Raw genomic sequence first — 24,379 nt, 5'->3', positions numbered from 1 at the left:
CATTCTAGTCAAGTAAAAGAGCCCATTCTGTTTGTGCTGCCCACAGGGAAGGAAAGGGTTTTCACAGTTCGGCCCAGGAACAACTGTACTTCCTCTTCCTTCACACCTACCTCCTCATCTGCTTACAAAACCAGCAGTGCCCTTTATTCACGGCTCTGTCATGCATGCACCACTCTGTATAAAACACAGGGCTCAGGGACCTGAAACTCCAAGGGACTCCATCTCCCCAAGACGGCAAGCCCCTGCTTATCCCATTAAATGCATGATTTTGAACAGATGTTGCTATTCCCATATGTAAGGAAAGCCCCAGATTAAAAAATATTATGTCGTGCACTTCCCTGGTGGTACAGTGGTTAAGAATCCACCTACCAACGCAGGAGATGTGGGTTCGATCCCTGGTCTGGGAAGATTCCACACGCCATGGAGCAACTAAGCCCATGCGTCACAACTGCTAAAGCCCACATGGTCGACAGCCTGTGCTCCACGACGAGAAGCCACTTCAATGAGAAGCCCTTACGTAGCAACAAAGACACAGGGCAGCCAAAAATAAATAAGTAAAAATTAAAAACATAAAATACAGTTAAAAAAATAATGTGTGGTAAGAAATAAGATCTACTACTCACCCTACAATGATAGGCAGATGTCAAAAGTAAGGGTAGCATTTTAGCATTTAGACTTGGTTCTAAGAAAGTACAGTTAGTCCCCTATATACAAACAAGTTCCGAAAGAGCGTTCGTACGTCCAACATGTTCGTAAGTCTAACAAAGTTAGCCTAGGTATCTAGCTAACACAATCAGTTATATAGTACTGTACTGTGATAGGTTTATGATATTTTTCACACAAATAATACATAAAAAACAAACACACAAAAAAAGAAAATTATTTTTAATCGGACAGAACCTTGAAAAGTCACTAGTATAGTACAACAGCTAGCACTTAACAGTACCAGGTACATCACCTCTGCTTTTACACTTGCTTTCGGATGTGTGCATGCTAAATCGCTTCAGTCATGTCAGACTCTGTGCAACCCCATGGACTGTAGCCTGCAAGGTTCCTCTGTCCGCGGGATTTTCCAGGCAAGAATACTGGAGTGGGTTGCCATGCCCTCCTCCAGGGCATCTTCCTGACCCAGGGATCAAACCCAAGTCTCTTACGTCTCCTGCATTGGCAGGCTGGTTCTTTACCAGTAGCATCATCTGGGAAGCCCTGCTTTTGAACATCTTGGGGTTCAAATAAAGATCCTGTACTCTGTAAAGTACACGAAAATACAACCACGTGTAGAGGACACACACACATGACAATGCATGCCAGACACGTGAACTAATTTATGAGGTGAAACATGAGAACACACGTTCAATCTTTGAAAGTTCGCATCTTGAAGGTTCACGTGTAGGGGACTTACGCAGTGTGTTCTTGAAAACAGGTAGAGCATGCTGTCTAAGGAAGAGGGGATAAGTTAAAGCACGCCTACAAATGTGCCAGGCGAGCTGGAGGGCTGGGCCAGCACTGTTTTCCTACCTGCACGAGGCACGCATGCACGTGTGTACAGGTGGGTGCCTGCACTGTGGTTAAACCTGATTCGGCTGTACCAAAACTATGTGAGAGTTCCCGTAGGAGGCAGGGAGATGCCTGACTGCTGACTCGGCATTCTACCCAGAGCCAGCGGGCAGAAGGAGGCGGGGAGAACCGGCCTCAGAGCACTGACAGTTCCCTCCAGCAGTTTGCAGAGAAAGCTTCCCACCTGCACATTAACCCAAACCACCCATGAATGCCTGAATGGTACTCGGGTTTCCACGTACTTTGATACACACGTCTGGGGGCTTCCTTTTTTCCCTGACCTCCCAGCAACTCAAGGAAACATGGAGGGACAATTTAATCCCAATTTTATAGCTGAGAAAACTGAGGCTCCTCAAGAGGCCACTGCTTTGCTGGACCAGTCAGCTGGGCTGTCTGCAGCTTTTCCTAGTTCATCCCTGGACTCGTTCTCTCTTCCCCGAAAGTGGAGACCCTGTAGCAGGACAGGGGCTCAGGTGGAAGGGCTTCGGAGTTCCCTGGGGCCTTCGTGTTGCCTTGTCTGATCCTCACAATGCTGTGAGGAAGAAAGTGTGAGCTTCACTGGGAAGAAGGGATCTATCAGAGGCGCTTATGCGTATGCATGCTCAGTTGCTCAGCTGTGTCTGAGTCTTTGTGATCCCATGGACTGTAGCCTGCCAGGCTCCTCTGTCCATAGGATTCTCCAGGCAAGAATACTGGAGTGGGTTTCCATGCCCTTCTCCAGGGCATCTTCCTGACCCAGGGATTGAACCAGTGTCTCCTGCATCTCCTGCACTGACAGGCGAGTTCTTTATCACTGAGTCACCAGGGAAGTCTATCAGAGGCACTTACAGTTATGAAAAGGGAAAACTGGCATCATAAGAACCACCTTCCCAAATCTAAAGCACAGAGGAGAGAGTTTAAAATGTCTAACAGGGACTTCCCTTGTGGTCCAGTGGCTCAGACTCGAAGCTCCCAAGTGCAGGGGGCCCTGGTTGGATCACTGGTCATCAGAGAACTAAATCCCACCTGCCACAACTAAGACCCAGCACAGCCGAATAAATAAATATTTTTTAAAATAAATAAAAATTTAAAAACAAAATGCCTAACAACATGGGACCCCTTAGGTAAGTCCCTGAGTGGTGCACACCCCAGAAAGGGAAGCTGTGTGATTGTGATGCCTGAAATGCTGATCCCGAGACACAGGGGTCCCTTGTGTTCCTGCCCCTCTGAAGGCAGAGATATGTAGGCTCTATTTCTTCACTGAAGTGGTTAAAGCAGAAAAACCATATGGAACTCGGCAGTCATTTGAATGAATAATTACCTACCCTGGCAATCCTAAATAAACAGACCAGGGGGTGGGGTGGGGGTGCCAGGGGGGTTGTAGGGAAGGTGCGAGTCACCTGGTGACTTTCCTGGCCAGGATCAATAGGTAATAAGAAGGCAGGAGCCCTCTCCCAGGGTGGACAATCAGAGCACGCAGGGCGGCAGGTACCCAAGAAAGGAGCCACCTGGTCTGGGGGCTGGGCCAGGAGTGGGGGAGCCAAATTTATGGATGAGAAATCATGCACACACAAATAAGAATGGGCCAAGCAGAAAAGAGAAACGGGAAGGGAAGGGAAGGGAAGGGCCCAAATACCCCTCCGGAATCCAAGTCTCACCTGGGAGCCACCAGAGCCAAACATAAGCCAGGACAAAATAAAGTGTAATCTTGGAAATCATAGGTAATGAGACAAGGAACACGTGCTGTTGGAATGACAGAACATTCTAGTGGCTGATAACACTTAAAAACTTGAGATAAGAGCCAGATAACGAACAGAACTGGTTCCAAGACCAGAATGGCTGACTGGCCAAGGGAACAGATGTGTCTGGTCAGAAGGACCATACCCCGCTTCCACGGATCAACTTTTTCTTGGGGGGAGAGGGCTGTGCCACGCAGGACCTAGTTCCCTGACTAGGATCGCACCCTGGCCCCCTGTATCAGGAGCGCAGAGTCTTAACCACTGGATCACCAAGGAGGTCCTTCCATGGATCAGTTTTTAATCTAAATTTTGCCTCCACTCTGACTCCCCACTTCCCAGTACAAGTTTTCCTGTTTCAGCATGGGGGCAGTTCCCCCACACTGTCACTCTGGCACCTTCTCCTGGGATACCACCCTTCGCTCCTGGGACTGGAGCATTTTCCCCAAGAGCCACACGAATGCTTCCCATCCCCCAGGAGCTATGTGGCCGAGGGGAAAAAAAAGGCTGGATACACCTGAGTAACTGAAACTGGCTCCTCAAAATGGAACCAGAGAAGCTGAGTCTGGGCACACTGCCAAGGGCACCGCTTCAGGAAAAGCGCTTCAGGCAAGCCCGTGACCTTGACCTGTGTGACGTCTGGCAACAAGCCACCACCTCAGAGCCTCGGTTTCCTGCCTCACCGTGAAAAATGAGAACACTTCCCAGTATCCGGAAGGATCTCCACAGATGTGTCCCCTCCTCTGCTGCCTGATTTCAGACTGGCACTAGATAGCTAACAGACATGGCCAGCCACTCGGACAGCTCAGTAGCCACAGTCCAGCTGGCACCTGGGAACTAAGGTTGTGAAAGGGTATTCAACCAGAATCAGTGATGCAGCTACTAACTCTACAGGGAATCAAGAAGTTGGCCATGGGGACTTCCCTTGTGGTCCAGTGGTTAAGACTCTTTGCTTCCAGGGCAGGGGGCATGGGTTCAATCCCTGGTCACAGAATTAAGATCTCACATGCTGCAAGACACAGCCAAGATAAATGTATATAGCATTTATTATAAAATAATAAAATACTTAAAAAAAAAAAAGTTGACCATGAGTGAGCTGCTGATTAACTGAAATCACAACGGAACTGATTTCAGTAAGCAGGGGAACTGAGAAATCCAACATATTCCACTTAGAGGCCAGCTGGCCATGGGGAACCAACCCCAGGGCTCCCAGCTTCGAGCTCAACACCCAGCTGGCCGGCTCTGCCCTTAGCCCAAAGCAGGGCCCATGTGACTGGCCCCTCACCTGGCTCTCAGCACACAGTTCCAAGTCTGCCCTCCCTTCCCCGCCGCCGGCCCCCGCCAAAATCTCTGTCTTGGTGGCCTGCCCGGGGTGGTTCAAGGCCCGCTGCCAAGTCTCCCTGAGGCGGAGCGTGACCAGCGTGACCAGCCTCTGCGAGCAACCCTCCCAAATCTGACACCTCGGTCCCAGATCCCAGCTGTCTGGATCTGGACACGCGTTCACCCGTGCAGGCCCACCCAGCACATAGGGCAGCGCCAGCTCACCGGAAACCCAGGGAAAGGGGCACCACAGGACCCAAACACCTGCGAGCTAAAATAATCTGCTGGTGCTAACCTATGTGCCAGGTTCCTGCCTGTGAACTGAACGGAATAACGAAGGAGCCTCAGCTTCAGACTCCTCTTTCAGAGAACTTTAGGCCTCACTGAGCTCCACTTGCATCCCACACCCAGTTTATTAAAGCACTTCATACGCTCAAGAGTGACAGTCATAGATCTGTGCAGTACAATTAGATGAATGGATCAGAATCTGCTTCTTTCAGGAGAAGGCAAAAAAAAAAAAAATTCAGCAATCTGAAACCAAAGCCCAGTGTGAAAAAAGATGGTTTTTAGGATGAAGCTCATAAACATAGATGACTGTCCATGTTAATATTTTCAGTGCTTGACACAGTTAAGTCGAAATAAAATGTTATGGGTCAAAAAAAAAAAAATCTGCTGAGTGACTGGAGGGTGAGGGAGACAAACACGTTTCCTCCAGAAAACAGAAAGTCTGCCTAAGTGAATACACTCTGGATACCTATGGAAGATGGTTTAAATAAATACACTGTGAAAATGGGCACAGTGAGGGAGGGGGCTTGCCCCAGGCGCAACCCACCAAGGAAGTGGCTTTCTCTGGAGTGGCCGTTTATGGAGTTCTCAGCTTCCCAGATAGCTCAGTGGTAAAGAATCCTCCCACCAATGTGGGAGAAGGTTCGATCCCAGGGTCGGAAAGATCCCTTGGAGAAGGAAATGGTAACCCATTCCACTATTCTTGCCTGGGAAATCACATGGACAGAGGAGCCTGTCTGTTGGGCTACCGTCCATGGGGCCACAAAGAGTCAGACACGACTGAGCACATGCACACACATGCCTCAATAACTGTGGGCCTGAGGATGAGTTCAAAGGCTGCAGAGAGATGAAGAAACAGGCTAAATGAGTGGGCATTCCTGTCTGAGCTCAGGATATCTGGGCATCCACTCTCGGATGTTTTTCCTGAAATGGACAAAGGATGAGAGAACGTTCGCTGGTGACTGAGCCAAAGTAACAAAGTTAATGAGGACCAGCGGGCCCACGCACGCGCACTCTGAGAAAAGAGAAGAACGACCCTGACATGTGGCGGGTCGCCGCAGTGGCCGCCCAGCACTGGTGAGCCACTGCTGGCCCCTGGGACCACACGGAATCCCACCCCAGGTCAAGCAGGCAGGGAGACTGAACTTAGGCCACGCAGACAATTAGACTCTTTTGAGAGGAAAGGCCCCGGGGTGTTCACAAGCCCCGAGATCGCATCTATCTGCTTCACTAGGACTGTTAGAATCAAGGGCAAGAGAAACCCAGCATTCTGTCCATCCTGCAGCCTTTCGAAGACTATAGTTCTTCAGGAATGTTCAGAGAGCTATCATTACTCAAAGACAGAAGGGCTGGCCACTGGCTATGTATTTCACAGACTGTATCTCACTTCATCCCTCATGATAGCCCCACGAGATAAGCAGTATCAGCACCTCCACTTGACAGATGAGGAAACTGAGACGTGGGAAGGTTGAGCACCATTCCCAAAGCCACAGAGCTAGGAAGTGACAGAACCATGTATGACCGAGTCACTCTGCTGGACAGCAGAAACTAACACAACGCTGTATATTAACTACACTCCAATACAACTTTTTTTTAAAAGAAAGTGTTCCCAGGTGGGACAGTGGATAAGAATCCACCTGCCAATGCAGGGGGGCCAGGTCTGATCCCCGGTCAGGGAACAAAGATCTCGCATGACACAACTAAGACCCAGGACAACCAAATAAATAAAATAAACTAATTTTAAAAAAGAAAGAGAGAGAGAGAGTCACCAAGATCCCCTTCCTAGAGATTCTGATCCCCCACGTCTGAGAGAAAAGCCCAGGAAAGAATGGGAAAAGAAAGCTCCAGAACTAAGTTCAATAAATGTTAGCCTTAAAAAAGGCACCAACCTCTGGGTGGTGATGAGACAAGATTACAGGGAAAACTTCGCTCAAGGAGGGGAAGAGCTGACAGTAAAGATGAACACTGACAAGGGCAGTGTAATACATTTAAGGGGGGGAGGGAACAGAAATCATGGAAGAGCTCTGACATAGGGATTTCTGTCTGTGTAGACTGGATTGTCATCCTACCGTGGTCACAACATCAAAAGCACAAACAAATCGTTTTGTCCAGCACCAATGCAAAAGTACTAAACCAAAAGGAAACACACTACCCACCGCCACCTATAAACTTAAGAGAATCTTCCACACTGGGGACACAGGTGGCTGCCCATGGAGAAAGAAGTTGTGAAACCCCAGGACAGTCAGCTCAATGGGCTGTCATGGGGGGGGCACACTCAAAGGACCAGAAAGATTAAGGCCAGTGAGTCCTGGGAGAGTCTAGCAAGTGAGAGAGATAAGATAGGGTCCCAACCTTGACCGAAGTGGGTCAGTACCCTCAAAGAAGGCAATATAAATTGCCTTACTGGGTTTGGACAACTGTGTGAGTGCAATCAGTGGGGGATCCCTGGAGTCAGAATCAGAACTGTTTTCTAACCTCTGCGTAAGAAATCTGAAGGCGAATGCATGCAGGATGATTAAGGTTACAACGGGACCTTGCCCTCACCAGCTGGGTGACCAGTGGCACCAGCACACTCCGTTCAAAAGGGACAGAACGAAGCCCTCCCTTGCCACACACCCTCCTAAAGGCATGGGTTTGGCCTGTCGATGACTTTCCCTGTCTTCCAGGAGTTCTCAGAGATCTAGAGATGATGGGAAGAAGGGTAAACACAGACACACTCCATCCTTCTCCAAGCACGATGGAACTGCTAACAGGAGTAACACAGACACTGTTCGAGGTTGTTGTTGTTTTTTTTAAGAACACAAAAATGCTTCCACAAGCCTGACCCTTGGCTTGCGTGTTGAAGCCACACTTTGTATTCTAAAGATGGACAGAGAACCATCACAGATGGGTCGAAGGTCTCCAGCCAGGGAGTGAACTAGGTTTAGAATTTACCATCTAGGGGCCACCACTGCTGCTCATCCATCCAGTGATTCTTCTCCAACACACAGGTCAAAGTCCTCGGGGAACCAGACCGAACTGACTATGGGGTCCAACGGACTCTCCCCAACACCCAGCCTCCCAGCCAAACTGCATACTCGTACACCCTGGGGCCTGCCCCATTCTTAGAGAACAACTGCTTTGTCTCTGAGCCCACCTGAAGAACTTCTGGCCTACGTCAAACCTAAGCTCAGAATTGACCCTGTAATGGGTCTCTAGTAATATTTAAAATTAAAGTATCAGGACTTCCCTGGTGGTCCAGTGGCTAAGACTCTGCATTTCCAATGCAGGGGGCCTGGGTTCCATCCCTAGTCAGGGAACTAGATCCCATGTGCCTCAACTAAAGATTCCACATGCCACAACTGAGACCCATCGCAGCCAAATAAATAAATACAAAATAAAAATAAACATTAAAGTACCCCATTACCCAGCAAGTCCCCTTTCTCAGTATCTATCCTCAGTCACATGTGTGACAAACAGGCATGTCTGACCATGTTTACTGTAACAGCATTTGTATCAGTAGGGGATCTGGAAATAACTTCAATGGCCATCAGTTAGGCTAAATTAAACAACTGTTTGTGTGCTAAGTCGCTTCAGTCATGTCCAACTCTTTGTGACCCCACAGACTGTAGCCCACCAGGCTTCTCTGTCCATGAGATTCTCCAGGCAAGAATCCTGTAGTGGGTTGCCACTCCCTTCTCCAGGGGATCTTCTCCACCCAGGGATCAAACCCACATCTCTTATGTCTTCTACATTGGCAAGCAGGTTCTTTACCACTAGCGCCACCTGGGAAGTCCACAAACAATGGTTTAGCCTTCTGGTTCTAAGAAAGGTTATGCAGGAGGTAAAATCAGTAAGACCTATCCACAGTGACAGAAAGCCATCACCAAGATGTAAGGGGGGTGGGGGGAGCACAATAGTACTTGCGGTGCACTTTTTTTTTAGTTATACATGTATAAATGCAAGTACGTTAAGCATCTGAGAACACCAACAAACTCGTAACAGTGGTTAACCTCTGGGGAAGGACTGGGATTACAAGTGGTTGTTAAGGAAGATTTGCTTTTGCTCTGGAAGGTTTGCATTTTTTTTTCCTACAGAGAATGTGTTCATGTATTACTTGTGTAATGAAAATTGCATTTCACCATGTGACTTTAAAAAAAAGAAAAAAGAAAAAAACTGACCTTGTTCCATACATTTCAGTCCTATGTTTGGGGGAAATTTCTACCTGAATCTGCCACACAATTCCCTGGGAGGCTAAAAGCAGAGTGGTGCAAAGCAGTGGGCTTTGCAACACAGATCTTGATTTAAGTATTAGAATCCCAATTCTGTGACTCTGTGGACGGTTCAATTTATATGCCAGTTCAGGGAAGAGGCAAGAAAAAAAGAGACAGGCATGTCAGGGGGCCTTCTGGGTAATTTAAAGGGATGTCCTAGGAAAGATTTCAGTTGTTCGAGTTGAGCATTCCAGCTGTCCAACATCATACACTCACTCACTCACACACACACACACATACACACACACACACAGACTTGCCCATAATGGCAGCACTCACCCAACCACACGTAATCCACACCAGGGCCCCTAGCCAACCAGCTGTGCTTCAAACCCTTCCATCTGGGAATCAGGATTTCTAACATCAATTCCGATCCCATGGGTTCATGAGAAGGAACAAACTGACTGCCACATCAGACGAGCCCCAAAGTCTCACTTACTCCTGGGGGCCACCTAATCACACAAAACACTGATCTTTTAAACACACACACATACTCCTCCACCTCTTCAAAACGCCACGTGAAAAGTCCATAGAAACACAAAAGTCTATTATTAAGGACCTAGGGTCACCAAAACTAGCCTGGGTGTTAGAAATCAGAGCTGTGGTCCTTCTGGTTGGGGTGAGGATTCACTCAGAAAGGTCACAGGGAACACTTGGGAGGTGATAGAAAGGTTCTGTCTCGAGATGCATTTGTCAAAACTGATCAAACCGCACAGTTCAGATCTGAGCATTCCACTGTATGCAAATTACACCTCAATTTAAAAAGACAACTACCCTAGAGCCGTTTCTCCCTGGCTGCAGCAGAACTTCGAGCGGTCCTATGAGATATCTGAAATCTCTGCTGTGCTATGTAAAGTGCACAAGTACCATGGCGACAGTCACCATAAAAACAGATAACAAGATCAAAATGGAGAGAGGACACAGGAATTCAAGAACGGCACACCAGGAGCAATTCATGTTCGGCTGAAGAAGAAAAATAGAACGAGGACAGGGAGGTTTTCATTCCACCACCGCCACCACCACTCCCCCGCCCCCCTGCACTTTGAAAAACAGCTACCCAGTGTGGTTGTTTTTACTAAAAGAGTTTTATGGCTTCCTAATACTCAAAGGACAAAAACGGCTGAGAGCTGTTATTTCTTATCGTGTTTTTGCCTTAAAAAAAAAAATCTGATAGCCTAAGTTTTTCCCCATACTCACTGTTATGTGGCCCAGGGAACTGATTCCGAGCAATTCAACAAGCACAGTCGATGTGCCATATACTGTGTGAGATCCAAATGCTGCTGAGATAAAGGCGGCCTGAGCCTTTCATCATCAAACACACAAAGATTTTCCACTTTAGTTTCAATTACAGAGTTCTGCCTGTACTTTTTACATACGTCTAAAACTGACGCCCCCTAGGTATGCACCCCGAAATTATTCCACATGAGGAAAGCACTTCCGGGGTTCCCTGGCAGCTCAAAGGTAAAGCATTTGCCTGCCAATGCAGGGGCCACAGGTTCAATCCCCAGTCCAGGAGGATCCCACATGCCTGGGAGCAACTAAGCCTATGCGCCACAACGACAGAGCCTGTGCTCTAGAGCCCAGGAGCCGCAACTGCTGAAGCCCCTGAACCATAGAGCCCATGCTCCACAACAAGAGAAGCCGCTGCGATGAGAAGCCCACAGACCTCGACTGGAGAGTGCCCCCACTCGTCTCAAGGGAAAAGCCTGCACAGCCACAAAGACCTAGTCCAGCCAAAATATACAATTAAATTAAAAAAAAAAAAGCACTTTCTTGCCTAATATTGATTCTTTCAAATGCCAAAAGGCAGGCATGAATGGCCTGGTGACATAAATCTTGCGTTCTTCTCCAAAAGATGAGATAAACCTCTATCCTCCTTGTGGAATTTCTGAGAAACATTTGCTATGTGAGTTAGCCCTGACAGTGCTCCCAACAAAAAAAGGAATCCAAAAATATCAGCAAGAAAATCTAAAATGTTTAACCAGAGTGGATTCTAAATAAATCACATATTTAAAATTTAGGCAAAATTAAACTTCCACATGGAAGCAACAAATAATAAAAATGTGAAAACAAAAACATTTTTATTCAAATCACAAATTTACTAATATAAAATAACATTAACGTATGCATTTTTGGAAAATCCCACCCCAAAGTTTCTTTATCTGTTCCTTGTTGTCACTGTCACTAGATTCACAGAGCAGCCACAAGGTTCAGACTCATCCCTGGTGTCAGGATGGCATTTAATGTGCTGAGGGCCTCCCAGGTGACTCAGATGGTAAAGAATCAGCCTGCAATGCTGGTGACTTGGGTTCGAGGTTCGATCTCTGGGTCCAGAAGATCCCCAGGAGAAGGAAATGGCAACCCACTCCAGTATTCTTCCTTGGAGAATTCCCATGGACAGAAGAGCCTGGCGGGCTATAGTCCATGGGGTCACAGAGTCGGATACGACTGAGTGACTGAGCATAATAACAACAATGACCTGGTAATATAAATCTGCCCGGAAAACATGAGGAAGGAGATAGTCAAGGACACTTTCAGGTCCTCCACAGCCAAGCAGAGGACCCCAGGAGTCAATTAAAGGTCCCCATCTTGATTCATTCATTATACTGAATACAACTGCCCAATAAACACATTAGTTTTCCACATGTCAACTTTTGTTTATTGTTATTTGCCATTTCTACTCCTCCCCTGTCTTCTTGCTTCTCCTAAAGACAAAATTCAATTTTCAACAGTCCTGGCCACAAACTGACTCCTGAGCCACCATCGAATAGTTCTCATCCTCCTTCCTAAAATGACCGCAGAGGATTTCTTGAAAATGTTGGGACCCACTTATTAACATTTTCTAAAGAGCTTACAATGATGATGTTGACCCTAGTACTGTACAATTAGAAGTATATTCCATATTTCACATTATCTTTCAGCTTTGACAAGTCACACAATAACCTAAGAATTGGAAAGGACTTTGGAAGCCAGCCTAATTCTTGTTCTCTTCTACAGCACCCTTAATCCACAGCATTCAGCCCAAGTTGAATACCTCCAATGATAGGGAGCTCACTACTTCATGGGAAGACATTTCCACTGTTGGTCAGGCCTGCCAGCTAGAAAATTCCTTTTCCGGGACTCCTCTGGTGGTCCATTGGCTAAGACTCCACACTCCCAGTGCAGGGGTTTGATCCCTGGTCAGGGAACTAGATCCCACATGCTGCAACTAAGAGTTCAAATGTCGGAACTAAAGATCCCACATGGCAACAAAGATCAAAGATTCTGTGTGCTACAACTGAGATCTGGCACAGCTAAATAAAAAAATCAAATTTTTAAAAAATTCCTTTCCCGACAGCACTGAAATCTGGTCTCCCAGTCTTTATGGTTCAAAGGAACCTTAAAGCTCATCACCTTCAGTGTAATCATTCAACAGGTAAGGAGTCATGTAAAGCAATCATTCTACAGAGGAAGAATCTGAAGCTAGAGAGGATAAAATAATTGTTCCATCCATTGGTCATATTCTAACACCAGGAGCAGAAATGAAAAAGTCAATAACCATGAAAATATTTGAAAGCACTACTGAGTACCCACGCCCCTGAGTATACTCCTGTCATTCCTGAGCCCACAGCATCCCAGTCTCCCTCCTGTGGGTAAAGTCTTCTTTGTTCATGTTTCTTGTAAATCATAGCCTCACAGTGGTCCAAATATCACAAGACCAGCAGAGGTCATTAAAACTAGATCCTGTGATTGGACTGATGAATTTTGGATCCAGTTATGAACGAGATTTGAATTCTAAAATAGGGCTTCCCCAGTGGCTCAGATGGTGAAGAATCTGCCTGTCAAGGCAGCTGACCAGGGTTCGATTCCTGGGTTGGGAAGATCCCCTGGAGAAGGGAATGGCTACCCACTCCAGTATTCTTGCCTGGAGAATTCCATGGACAGAGGAGCCTTGCGGGCTACAGTCCATGGGGTCTCAAAGAGTCAGACATGACTGAGCAACTAACACTAACTTCTAAAAAACACCTCATGTCATTCAGGGCTCCCATTAAACTTGTAAACAACAGAACAATCTCAAACTTTTCCCCACATGATCTGCCCCGTCCTTGGCACCTGGAGGACCACCAGGGCTACACTGTGCTTGTCTGTTTGACTGTCGGTCTCCCATTTTCAATCAGATCTTCAAATTCAGGTCAGAGACTGAGTCTTCTTTTTTGACTCCAGTCAGTGCTTGACACATAGCAGGTAAATAACTCAAGATTAGTCACTGAATGAATCATCTACCTTTACCCCATCCTGTCCCTGAACGATAAAATGTTTTTTAAAAATAGTGTTCAGGAGAGTGAAGAGATAAACCACAGGCTGGGAGAAAATATTTGCAAATGACACATCTGATAAAGGACTATTATCCATAGTATACAAAGAACTCTTAAAACTCAAGAGTAAGAAAGCAAACAACTCAATTTTAAAAAGCGAGCCAAAGACCTTAACAGATACCTCACCAAAGAAGACATACAGATAACCAAAAAAGCACATGAAAAGATGTGATCACAAGTCATTAGGGAAATACAAATTAAAATGATACCACTACCCACCTATGAGAATGGTCAAAATCCAGATAATTGACAAGGCCAAATGCTGGTGAGGATACAGAACAACAGGAACTCTCATTTATTGCTGGTGGGAATGCAAAGTGGTGCAGCCACTTTGGAAAACAGTTTGGTGGTTTCTTCTGAAACTAAACACTCTCTTACCATACGATTCAGCAGTTGCATTCCTTGGTATTTATCCAAAGGAGCTGAAAAATTACATCCACATAAAAACCTGCACACAGATGTGTACAGCAGCTTCATTCATAATGACTGCCCATACTTGGAAGCCACCAAGGTGAACGGATAAATACACTGTGCTACATCCAGATAATGGGATATTATTAAATGCTAAAAAGAAATGTTCAAAAGAATTATACTATCAAGCCAGGAAAGGACATGGAGGAAGGTTAGATGCATGTTATCGAGTGACACAAGCCAATCTGAAAAGACAACATACTGTACAAATCCAATGATATAACATTCTAGAAAAAGCAAAACTGTGGAGGCAGTAAAAATAAAAGGGGCTACCTGGGGTCAGGGAGAGGAATGGATGAACAGGCAGAGCACAGAGGATTTCAGGGCAGTGAAAATACTCCATATGATACTGTAACAGTGGATAAATTTGTCCAAAATCAGAAGATCCTAATATAAACTATGGATTTTGGGTGATTAGTAATTGTCAGCGTAGGTTCATCAGTTACAACAGCGATTACAAAGGTACCATCTGATAGGGGATGTTGATGGCTGGAGAGGCTGTGCATGTGAGGGGCAGGGAGTATGTGGGAAATTTCTGTATCTTCCTCTCAATTTTGTTGTGAATATAAAACTGCTCAAGAAAATAAAGTATATTTTAAAAATATATATATGGTAATGTTTTTCCCACTGTTACATACACCCTATAAAAAACATAAATAGCAAACTTAAAACGTTAAAAAAAAGTCACTCAACTCATCTATCTAGAAGTAACCAATATTAGTATTTTAGTATTAGAATTATTGGAATGTTTCCTTCCAGTCATTTCCTATGCACTTTTTTATTTTAAGATTTGAAATCATAGGGGCTTTCTGGGTTGCTCAGTGGCAAAGAACTCGCCTGCCAATGCAGGAAACAGGTTCGATCCCTGATCCGGGAGGATCCCACATGCCTTATAGCAACTAAACCCGTGTGCCACAACTATTGAGCCTACGTGCTGCAACTACTGAAGCCTGAGTGCCCTAGAGCCCTTGCTACACAACAAGAGAAGCCACCACAATGAGAAGCCCATGCACCACAACTACAGAGGAGCCCCAACTCGTCGCAATGAGAGAAAAGCCCACGAGTAGCAACGAAGATCCAGGACACCCAGAATAAATAAAACTATTTTCAAAAACTTAAAAAGATTTGAAATCATACTGTAGATGCTCCCTAACTTTTTGCAGGAACATTTGTCCATGTTATTTTAAAATATGCCTAAACATGATTTTCAATGGCATAATATTCCACTATGAAGACACATCCATCAGAATCACTTATGGACTACTTCCTGCCCAGTCACACTACTGGATATTTAGGTTGTTTCCAATTTTTCATTATAGTTTAAGAAAAAAAACTCTAAATAATCTCTGTACAAAGCATCATGTACATTTGGGATGCAGTCTCCAGGAAGGGGATTATCTTATCAGAATGTATAAGCATTACAATTCAAATGTTAAAAACTAAATCAGACTTTACATCTATCCCTTACTGAATTTCTTTTTTAAATTTGAGCCCTCATTCTGTATATCTCTGAATCTTGGTTTATCTACTAAATAAGCAATTCCTCCCACCTCTACACTGTCAACAATGCTGACAAACATACCTTCTGTATCTTCATCCACAATGATGGAAGAAAAATGTTGAACAGCTCAATGCCAAGAATAGAATCCTATAGCGCTCATTTTTAGATCCCTTTCTAGGCTGACTCAGTGCCACTGATTAACGGTTTTTGCATACAACTGTCAAATTAAATTAATACCACGACCCAGCCCACATTCCACCACTTATTTAATATGGACCATCTTACCTAAAGAAACTGATAAATACTTTACTAAAGCCAAAGTGTACCATAGCTCACGCATGGCTTCTGTGATGTAGTAACCGAACGGTTATATAAAACAGGAAATGGGGGACTTCCCTGGTGGTCCAGTGGTTAAGAATCCGCCTTCCGATGCAGGGAATTTGGGTTCCAACCCTGCTCGGGGAGCTAAGACCCCATGTACCATAACTAGAGGAGCCCTCGCACTGCAACTACTGAACCCACAGGCGTTCTGGAGCCCACACAATGCAATGAAAGACTCTGTGTTGCAACTGAGATCTAACGTGGCCAGTAAATAAATAAAATGAAGATATAAAGTGAAAGAGGGGCACTGGACACTTATTTTTTTAAAAAAGCAGGAAATGGGTTTTAATTTGATACGATTCGGCTGACTTCTGGTTATCCTTGCATCCTATGGTCACATATTTTCAAGCAACTAGGCAAAAGTATTTCAATTTCGACTTTTTTTTTTAACGAAGACTGTATTTTAGGGGCTTCCCTGGTAGCTCAGTGGTAAAGAATCCACCTGCTAATGCAGGAGACACGGGTTCAATCCCTGGGTCAGGAAGATTCCACATGGGGCGGAGCAGCTAAGCCCATGTGCCACAGCTACTGAGCCTGTGCTCTAGAGCCTGGGAGCCTCGACTACTGAGAGCACACACGGCAACTACTGAAGCCCACTCGTCCAACAGCCTTTGCTCCCCAACAAGGGAAGCCACAAAAATGAGAAGCCTGAGCACCACAACTAGAGAGTAGCCCCCACTTGCTGAAACTAGAGAAAAGCCCACACAGCAATGAAGACTCAATACAGTCCTCAATAAATAAATAAATTTTTTTAAAAACTGCATTTTAAAATAGTCAGGCCGCACATCTGTAAAACAGGGTGGTTCATGTTCAGTCCCTGTCACCTGTAGCTTCCCCCAGGGAAGGACTATCAGTCACCGGTGGTTATGGACCTCCTAGTTTTCTAGGAGTCATTTGCATTCACACCTGGTCTTGAACCAATTATTATATGGTCATTGCGCATCCTGGATTATCTGTCTCTGGATCCTGGAAGCCCACCTCCGAGACCATCCTAGGAAGGATTTAAGAGAAGAAATGACACCGTCTCCTTACCATTCCTTTATTATTGACTCACAGAACCAAAGCTCCTGAGAATCTAATGTCAAATGGCACTTGGCAGTTGTGACTCACATCTCACCAAATTATGACCTCAACATGGTTCCCAGAAAGTGCATGCCAGGAGTCACCATCTAACCAGGCCAGCCAGAAGGGGCAAGGAGGAGGACTGAGAAATCCTGGGCGTCACTGGAAACCGGCCTCACCAGAGAGTATAGTCCAAGGCCATCTCTAATTAGTACCATTCCAATCATCAGAAAAATATTTCAAAGTGCCAGCCGGCAGCAACTCAGAAACTACTACTGACAAGCCTCAAACAAGTCACCTGCACACAAAGCTCTCAAATTCAGTGTCACACTCCTTCCCGAATCCTCCGATGGCGATCCCAAATTCCCTCCTTGGCCTTTGAGTCTCTTGGAAACTCAGGTCACAAACCCAAAGGCATGCAGGGCTGAGCAGGGAACTGATATCAACTGGATTAAAAGCAGCAGAGAGCAGGGGAACCTGAATGGCTGTCCGCCCACCCACCCCCTCCCCAGGGTGGTGCTGTCTCCCATCTCCAGGGGGCAGCCGCCACTCACACAGGCCAGCCTGATCTGACTTTTTAAGCGAGTTCCAACTTCAGAGGTTTTCCTGGACTGCTCCTGATTTTTGAAAACCTCTGTGTGGCAGAAAATCTCCCAGGGACAATCCCAGTCTGCAAACTGAACACATTCTTCGGGCCTCCTGTTTACAACCCCTCCACTACCCTTTGATCCTAACCAACCTTTCCAGTCTGACTGCTCCCTCCTCTCTCACAAGGACCTCTTCTGCACACCGTGTACACCCCTAAACCCTGGCCGTGGGCCCCGACCTGTGCAGCATCACAGTGATAAAGCCCCCACCTGTGAGGCACCATGAGACACCACAAAGGAATCACCCCAGACTTCCGTCCCTATTTCAGAAGTTTTTTCCAAGTCACACAAGCATAGCTCCTTCCCTTGTACCCTGTGGCTACTTATTTTTCATCTTGGCATTTCATCACCTTGCCTTGCTCCTTAATCACAGGTGGATCTTATCTCTCATGGAGCCTGTAAACCTTCAGTCCCTTCCTCATGCTTCCTTCCACCTTTAGCACTAACCAGGGGCGCTCTGCACAGAAGCAGTTTACTCAATACTTCTTCGATGTGAAAATGCTCTTTAACTGTTTTCCTAATTGTGGGTTATGATCCATTACAGACTCGTTAAGTTGACTTGGTGGAAGACAATAAGCATTTGTAAATGAAAAATAATGGAATAGAAAATAAAAGTATCAGGATTGAGATTGACATATACACACTGTGCTGTGCTGTGCTCAGTCGTGTCCAACTCTCTGTGACCCCATGGACTGTAGCCCACTAAGCTCCACTGTCCATGGGATTTCCCAGGCAAGAATACTGGAGTGGGTTGCCATTTCCTCCTCCAGGGAATCTTCCTAAGCCAGGGATCAAACTCACATCTCCTGTGTCTCCTGCATTGCAGGCAGATTCTTTAGCCACTGAGCCATCAGGAACTAACAAGGAGCTACTGTACAGCACAGGGACCTCTATGCAACAGTGTAATGATCTATATGGGAAAAGGATCTAAAAAAGAGTGGATGTATGTATATGAATAACTGATTCACTCTGCTGTACACCTGAAACTAACACAACATTGTAAATCAACTATACTCCAATAAAAAGTCATTAAATATAAATATCAGAGGAGATTGCACCAAGCAAAAGAGGTAGTACTCATGAACTTAAATTAGGTTTTTACATACATGATTGGGTGTACTAGTTCATGATGTAAATTTTATTTCTTAATGTAGGTCATGGTTGAAACAGTGTAGAAAACACTGTTCTGTAATCAGTAGATTAGTTCCACCAGTGCTCCATGCAACCTTTTTTTTTTTGACAGTCATATATTCCCTAAAAAGAAAAAAATATCTGATGGCCACCTCTCCCCATACAAACCAGTTTGCCCTGCTAGTTCATTGATCCTGCATCTCAGAGGAAGAGGGAGGCTAAGTAGCTGCAATTACATTGTCACTCGTTCTGCAACTCTGTGCAATCATATCCTTCAAATTCACCAGCTCTGGGATGTTGCAAGTTGAGGCTTGGGGAATTTGTTCAGTAAATCACTCTTGCTCAGCCTTGCAACAGGAAAGCAGAATTCAGAGCTCAGGAGAAGCACCCTCTGCAGACAAACAGGCAGGTGGCTGGCTTCCTGGGACCTGGCTAGGGCTCCGGTTAGGAGGAACCTGGCCCTGGAAAAGGCACTATCCCAAATTTGGGTCCAAAATTTCCTCCTTCCTCTTTTAGATCATCTGGCTGTCCCTTCGTCTTGTTGCTTCCCCCATGCACACCTGCAATGGGACACCAGGACTAGACTGAAGGTCTCTGTGGAGAGCAAAACTCAACATGTTTCAAAGTCCAGCAATTTATGTGCTTAGTGAATTCCATTCTAGTTCCCGCCATTCTCCAATCCCTCCCTCCCAGTTAGAAGAAAAAGTGTCCCATATCCCTTGGAGCCTCAGTTCCTCCGAGCTGCTTTGTTAACTTCAGGTTCAGGACCAGGTGATGTCATCTGAATGGCAAGACAGAACAAAGCCTTCCAACTCAGACCCCAGATCCCCTCACCAACATCCTCTACTGCACCCCCCATGACCAAGAGGACACATCACAGTGCCTTCCATCCCCCGGCTCCGGCAGCCTTTCCCACCCTATACACCCTGGTTTCCCATCAATCTCAGGGTTGCAGCTGCTAGCAGGACACCTATGTTTCAACTTCTTAGCAAACAAAAGAAACTTCTCTGCAGCCTGAGTATCAATTACTTCTCTCCAAAACACACACTTCCGATTTCTCGAGTTACCAAGTACAGCAGCTCCAAGGCCCTGGCATGTAATCAATTTCCACAAAGAATTAATTTGCATTCATCTCTTCCTTCACCCTGCCCCTGTCAACAGATTATTTAAACCGTAATGCTTCTAAAACTCATCCTCTTCTGCATTTTCAGTTATCCCAGTCCAAATCCTGGGCATTCCACAACTGTAACAGCCTACTGACTTGTCTTGTAACATAACTTTTCAAAGGGCTTGCCTGGTGGCTCAGCAGCAAAGAGTTCGCCTGCCAATGCAGGAGACTCGAGTCAACACGGGTTTGATCCCTGGGTCAGGAAGGTCCCCTGGAGGAGGAAATGGCAACCTACTCCAGTATTCTCGCCTGGAAAATCTCACGGACCGAGGAGCCTGGAGGGCTACAGTCCACAGGGTTGCAAAGGGTCAGACTAAACAACATTACCTTTCAAAATCTTTCCAAAAACCCTCTCGTGGCATCACTGTCTGGCTCAGAAACCTTGACTGTCTCCCCAGTACACACAGAGTAAAGGGCAATCCCTCAGCCTGGCCTTCAGGATGTTCACAACCTCAACCATCATTCTTCCCCATCTTTACTCCTACTGCTCAAGAAACATCCCCTGGTCTGACCAAGGACATCTGTCTCTCAGGAAAGTCATATCTGTTTGCACCTTGTGGCCCACCACAAGGGTCTCTGGGAAAACAGTTCTGTGATTCCTACCCTATTCCTTCTCTGAACTCCAACAGCACCTATTCTACACTTTGCAGCTTGACAGGTAATCGTGCCCTATCTTGAGGCCTTATTTCCCATGCTCAAGTCTTTCTGTCTCGCTCCCTGAGATGATAAACCCTGGAGGGAATCATCTCCTGTATCTTTTACATCCTCCTCGCTGAGTAACTGTCTGAACCTCTTCTCCTCCCATATGCAATTCCTTTCTGACCTCTCATACCTGTTACTTCTTCTTCCCCTACCTCTGACCTTTGCAAGAGTTATTTTCCATGTACATAACTGATTTCATAACTTAGGACTCTAAGTCCAGTCCTCAGCTCTAACCTTGCCTTTGACAGTCCCCCTGTCCCCCAGCATTTAGTCACTCAGGCAGAGTACGTTAATTTGAACTTGAGCTCTCCAATCACTTCCACCTTTCCTTGGGTGCTCTCTCCCAGACAGCCTGGCATGGTGCCGAGAAGGCCCACAGTCCCCCAAAGGTACCTGTGGAATTCAACTTAATTGCTATGTTTTCTGGTGTTTCGAGTGTCCTGAGACCCGGAATCTCTGTTTACACAAAACCTTAGCAGGGTGTCAAAAAGGGCTTGGATACCTGTTGATCACTCACTTGCAGGCAAAATGCACCATATGGGGTGTAAAGAACGGATCGGTGGCCTGCAGGTAACCCCTGCACCTGGCCGCCTGATATCTGGAGAACGCTCGCCTGCGGGAAGCTTTCCAAAGTCACCTGGCATTGGCCAAGGCTGTCTCAAAACAGGAGGCAACGGAACCCCCTCGTCCCTTGGCAGGTGGGCTTCTTTAGATTTCTGTGTCCGTCCTAAAGTGAAGGCGCTGAGCCCCGAACTCCGAGGCAGGGAAGAAAACACTGCCTTGGAAATTGTTTGCACATGACAAACTCCCTGTCCAGGCCCCCACTCGGGCACCCCACACGCCCACAGTGCCTGCGCCCGGGGCTGCCGGCGAGGAGAGGCAGGGTGAAGGCGCGCAGAAGGAAGTAGGGGGTGGACAGAAGGGCAGAAGTGGACCGGGAGGGTGGGGGCCAGCCCCCGAGGTGGAGGGTGTGTCGCGCCGCGCGTCCCGGAGCCCGGCACTCGCCCGCCCGGCCGCTCGGCGGAGCGGGCAGGAACGCGCGGGGCGCCGGAACGACTGGGCTGGCCGCCCAGCCGGAAAGGGTCAGGGAGGGGGCAGGTCACCCTCCGGCGGAGAGGCGACTCCAGACCGGCGCTCAAAGTTGGGGAGGGGATTCCTCGGCGAGCGTGATAAACAAGGCGGCGCACGGGAGGGAGCGAGGGCGCGCAACCACCCCCCTCCCGGCCGGCGCGGCCACTGCCGCAGCGCCCCCGCGCCCCGACCGGCCGCTGCCCCGGCGGCGCCCGCCTCCCAGCCCTCCGGCCCGGCCCCCGCGGGCGTGCAGAGCGTGGGAAGTTCCCGGGCCGCCCCCCGTCCCCGGGCTGCAGCGCCGCGAGGTCCTCGCGCAGCTCACCTCGCCCCGCCACGAGTGGCGGCGCGGGCCAGGCAGCTCCCCCTCGGACAGCTCGGCTCGGTTCGGGGCTGCGGCTGCCGCGGCCCCCGCCCGCCCGGCGCGGCCCACCGCCCCTCTCCGCTCCGCTCCGCTGCGGCCGCCCGCCCGCCGAGGCTCCGTTCGCGCCCACCTGGCCGGCCTGCCCTCCCTCTCCGGGACACTGCGCTCACGTACGCGGCCGCGGCCACAACCCGGCCCGGATTCCCAGCCCGGGAAGGGAGCGGAGGCGCGCGCCAGCCAGCGAGCGCCGGGGCCAGGCTGGAGACACACCCCCTAGCCGCCCTCCCCGCGCGCGCCCCCCGCCCCCGGCGCCGCGCGCGCCCGCCGCCCGCGCGCCTCTCGCCGGCCACAAGCGCCCGCGGCCCCCGCCCCCACACCCCCGCCGCGCGCCCGGCGTGCCCACCCTGGCCGCCAGTAGACAGTGGGCGCTCAATAAATGCCCGAGCGACTCCTCGCGCACATGCGCACTTGACCCTGACCGAGTAGTGACGCCCCCGCCTCCCCTCCCACCCCCAAATCCGACCCGGCGGCTGCAGCCCCGAACCAAACTTGAGTGTTTGCCTGTTTTCACTTGAACCGCCAACCGAGCCAAAGTTTCTCGCTGTTGTTTTTCCAGGCCGGGCTCTGGGACCGGCTTCACCGAGACAGGCCGAGCTCGCCCCAGGGCGGGAAAGGCCGCCAGCAGGCTCCAGGCGCTACCGACGGACGCTGGGCGGGGGCAATGGAGACCCAGGCCGCGCAGCCCCGACTCCCCGAGTGAGAGCGAAAGGCCGGAGGGAGTGAACGTTGCAACCAACCTTTCCATCTTCCTTTGCTTTAATGTTTTCTTCTCCATTTTATGACATTTTACTCGAGCTCACGCGTTTGTAGTTGTAAAGTGAGGCGTTATTTACTTTTTCTGGAATTAACAAGAGAGAAAGTTAACTATTAGCTTTCAGCCCTTATGTAAACAATACCAGTTGCTTTTGGCACCGTTAGGCTCTGGCTTTTGTATAATTTGTAACGAGGAGAACTGAAGCTGTTCCATTGTGTTGCTCTGTGTTTTTCAGAGATAAGACCAAGAGCCACAACGGTAGTGAAGGGTCCTAGTGCCTGTATGCGTGCGCATATAGATTCATATTCAAATAAGTTTAAAGGATAGAAGAAACCAATCCCCTTCCCCCAAAAGTTTTAAAATATTTTTGGACTTACTTGTTGAGTTTGCAGTCAGTTCACCTTCAATTTGAAGTGTACTGTTTTTCTTGCAGTGAGACGGTGGGGAGTGTGCAGGAAAGGACTAGAGGCTTTGCAGTCAGACAAGCCTGGTTTGCAATCCTGATTTTACTGTCGAACTAGTTGTATGCTTTTCAGCAGGTTCTTTTCTCTCTCTGAACCTCAGTTTCTTTATCTGTAAGATGAAATAAAAAACATGGGTACAGTGCCTAGCTCACACCAAAGAAACAGTATTCTTTCCCTTCCCTCATGGTCCACTATTTGTTAACATAAGAAAAATCTTTAAAAAACTCCAAAGTCCCTAAAGGATATCAGAGCTCAACTAGGGGTGATTTTTGCCCCCAAGAGACATTTTGGCAATGTCTGGAAGTATTTTTGATGTCATAACTGGGGGTAGTGGTGCTCCCAGCATCTAAACAGGTATAGAGCAATGATACTGCTAAATGTTCTGCAATGCACAGGACTGCCCCACACCACAAAGAATTACCTGGTCTGACACTGTTGAAAAGTCCTGCTATAGGCTAATTCGGCCATCAAACAATTCACCAAAGACTGGTTCCCCCTTTTCCTTCTTATCCTCAAGGAAACATTCTTCTTTTGCATTCAAAAGAAGAACAGGAAGCAAAGCATTTGGGGGATCACAGCAATGATATGAATATGCAAAATCTCCCCTTAATGGGAAAATGTAGATTTCAATTTTACTTTTTATTATTAAAGGAATATTCTACTTCATTAACAACCAATGTGTGCACCCTTATTATTAAGGTATCTTATGATGTATTATGTATTACTACAGTTCAAGAATGGACTTCCCAGGTGGCACCTGTGGTAAAGAACCCGCCTGCTAATGTAGGAGACTCAGGTTCGATTTCTGGGTCGGGAAGATCCCCTGGAGGAGGGCATGGCAACCCACACCAGTATTCTTGCCTGGAGAATCCCTTGGACAGAGGAGCCTGGCGGGCTACAGTCCATAGGGTCACACAGAGTTGGACACTACTGAAGCGACTTGGCACACAGGCACAGTTCATGAATAGCTTTCGATTCTGTTTCCCTTTCTCTTCAAACCATAGGTGCTTACCCACTTCTGCCGATTCACCTCTCTGCCAAGTCCCTCACCGATCCTGACATTTATAAAATAGTCCCTGCCCCCAAGGGACATCCAGCCTAGTTGGAAGTAAATGAATGCA

The 24,379-nt window shown here is 47.5% G+C and overlaps 1 protein-coding gene and 1 non-coding gene across 7 annotated transcripts in view; one reads left to right on the top strand and one right to left on the bottom strand.

The window, feature by feature from the left end:
* The window catches only part of ZNF395 (zinc finger protein 395), a 72,656-nt gene that overhangs the window by 25,172 nt on the left and 23,105 nt on the right, over window positions 1-24,379 (bottom strand). For 4 of the 6 annotated variants that reach the window (XM_081496253.1, XM_081496261.1, XM_081496281.1 and 1 more), the window contains 2 exons: window positions 23,172-23,367; window positions 22,778-22,878 (listed from right to left, as the gene is read on the bottom strand). In XM_081496253.1, coding sequence (XP_081352379.1) covers window positions 22,778-22,815 — 38 coding nt within the window. In that variant the 5' untranslated portion in view covers window positions 22,816-22,878; window positions 23,172-23,367. The other 2 variants (XM_081496313.1, XM_081496302.1) reach the window with 2 other exon arrangements.
* Window positions 8,104-8,176, top strand: TRNAG-UCC (transfer RNA glycine (anticodon UCC)). Its single transcript has one exon. It is a non-coding gene; the product is annotated as a tRNA-Gly (tRNA).

The sequence above is a fragment of the Giraffa tippelskirchi genome, chromosome 1, assembly GCF_054371585.1.
Source record: "Giraffa tippelskirchi isolate mGirTip1 chromosome 1, T2T-mGirTip1v1.2.pri, whole genome shotgun sequence".
NCBI lineage: Eukaryota > Metazoa > Chordata > Mammalia > Artiodactyla > Giraffidae > Giraffa > Giraffa tippelskirchi.
This window is presented reverse-complemented; position numbering and strand designations above follow the sequence as displayed.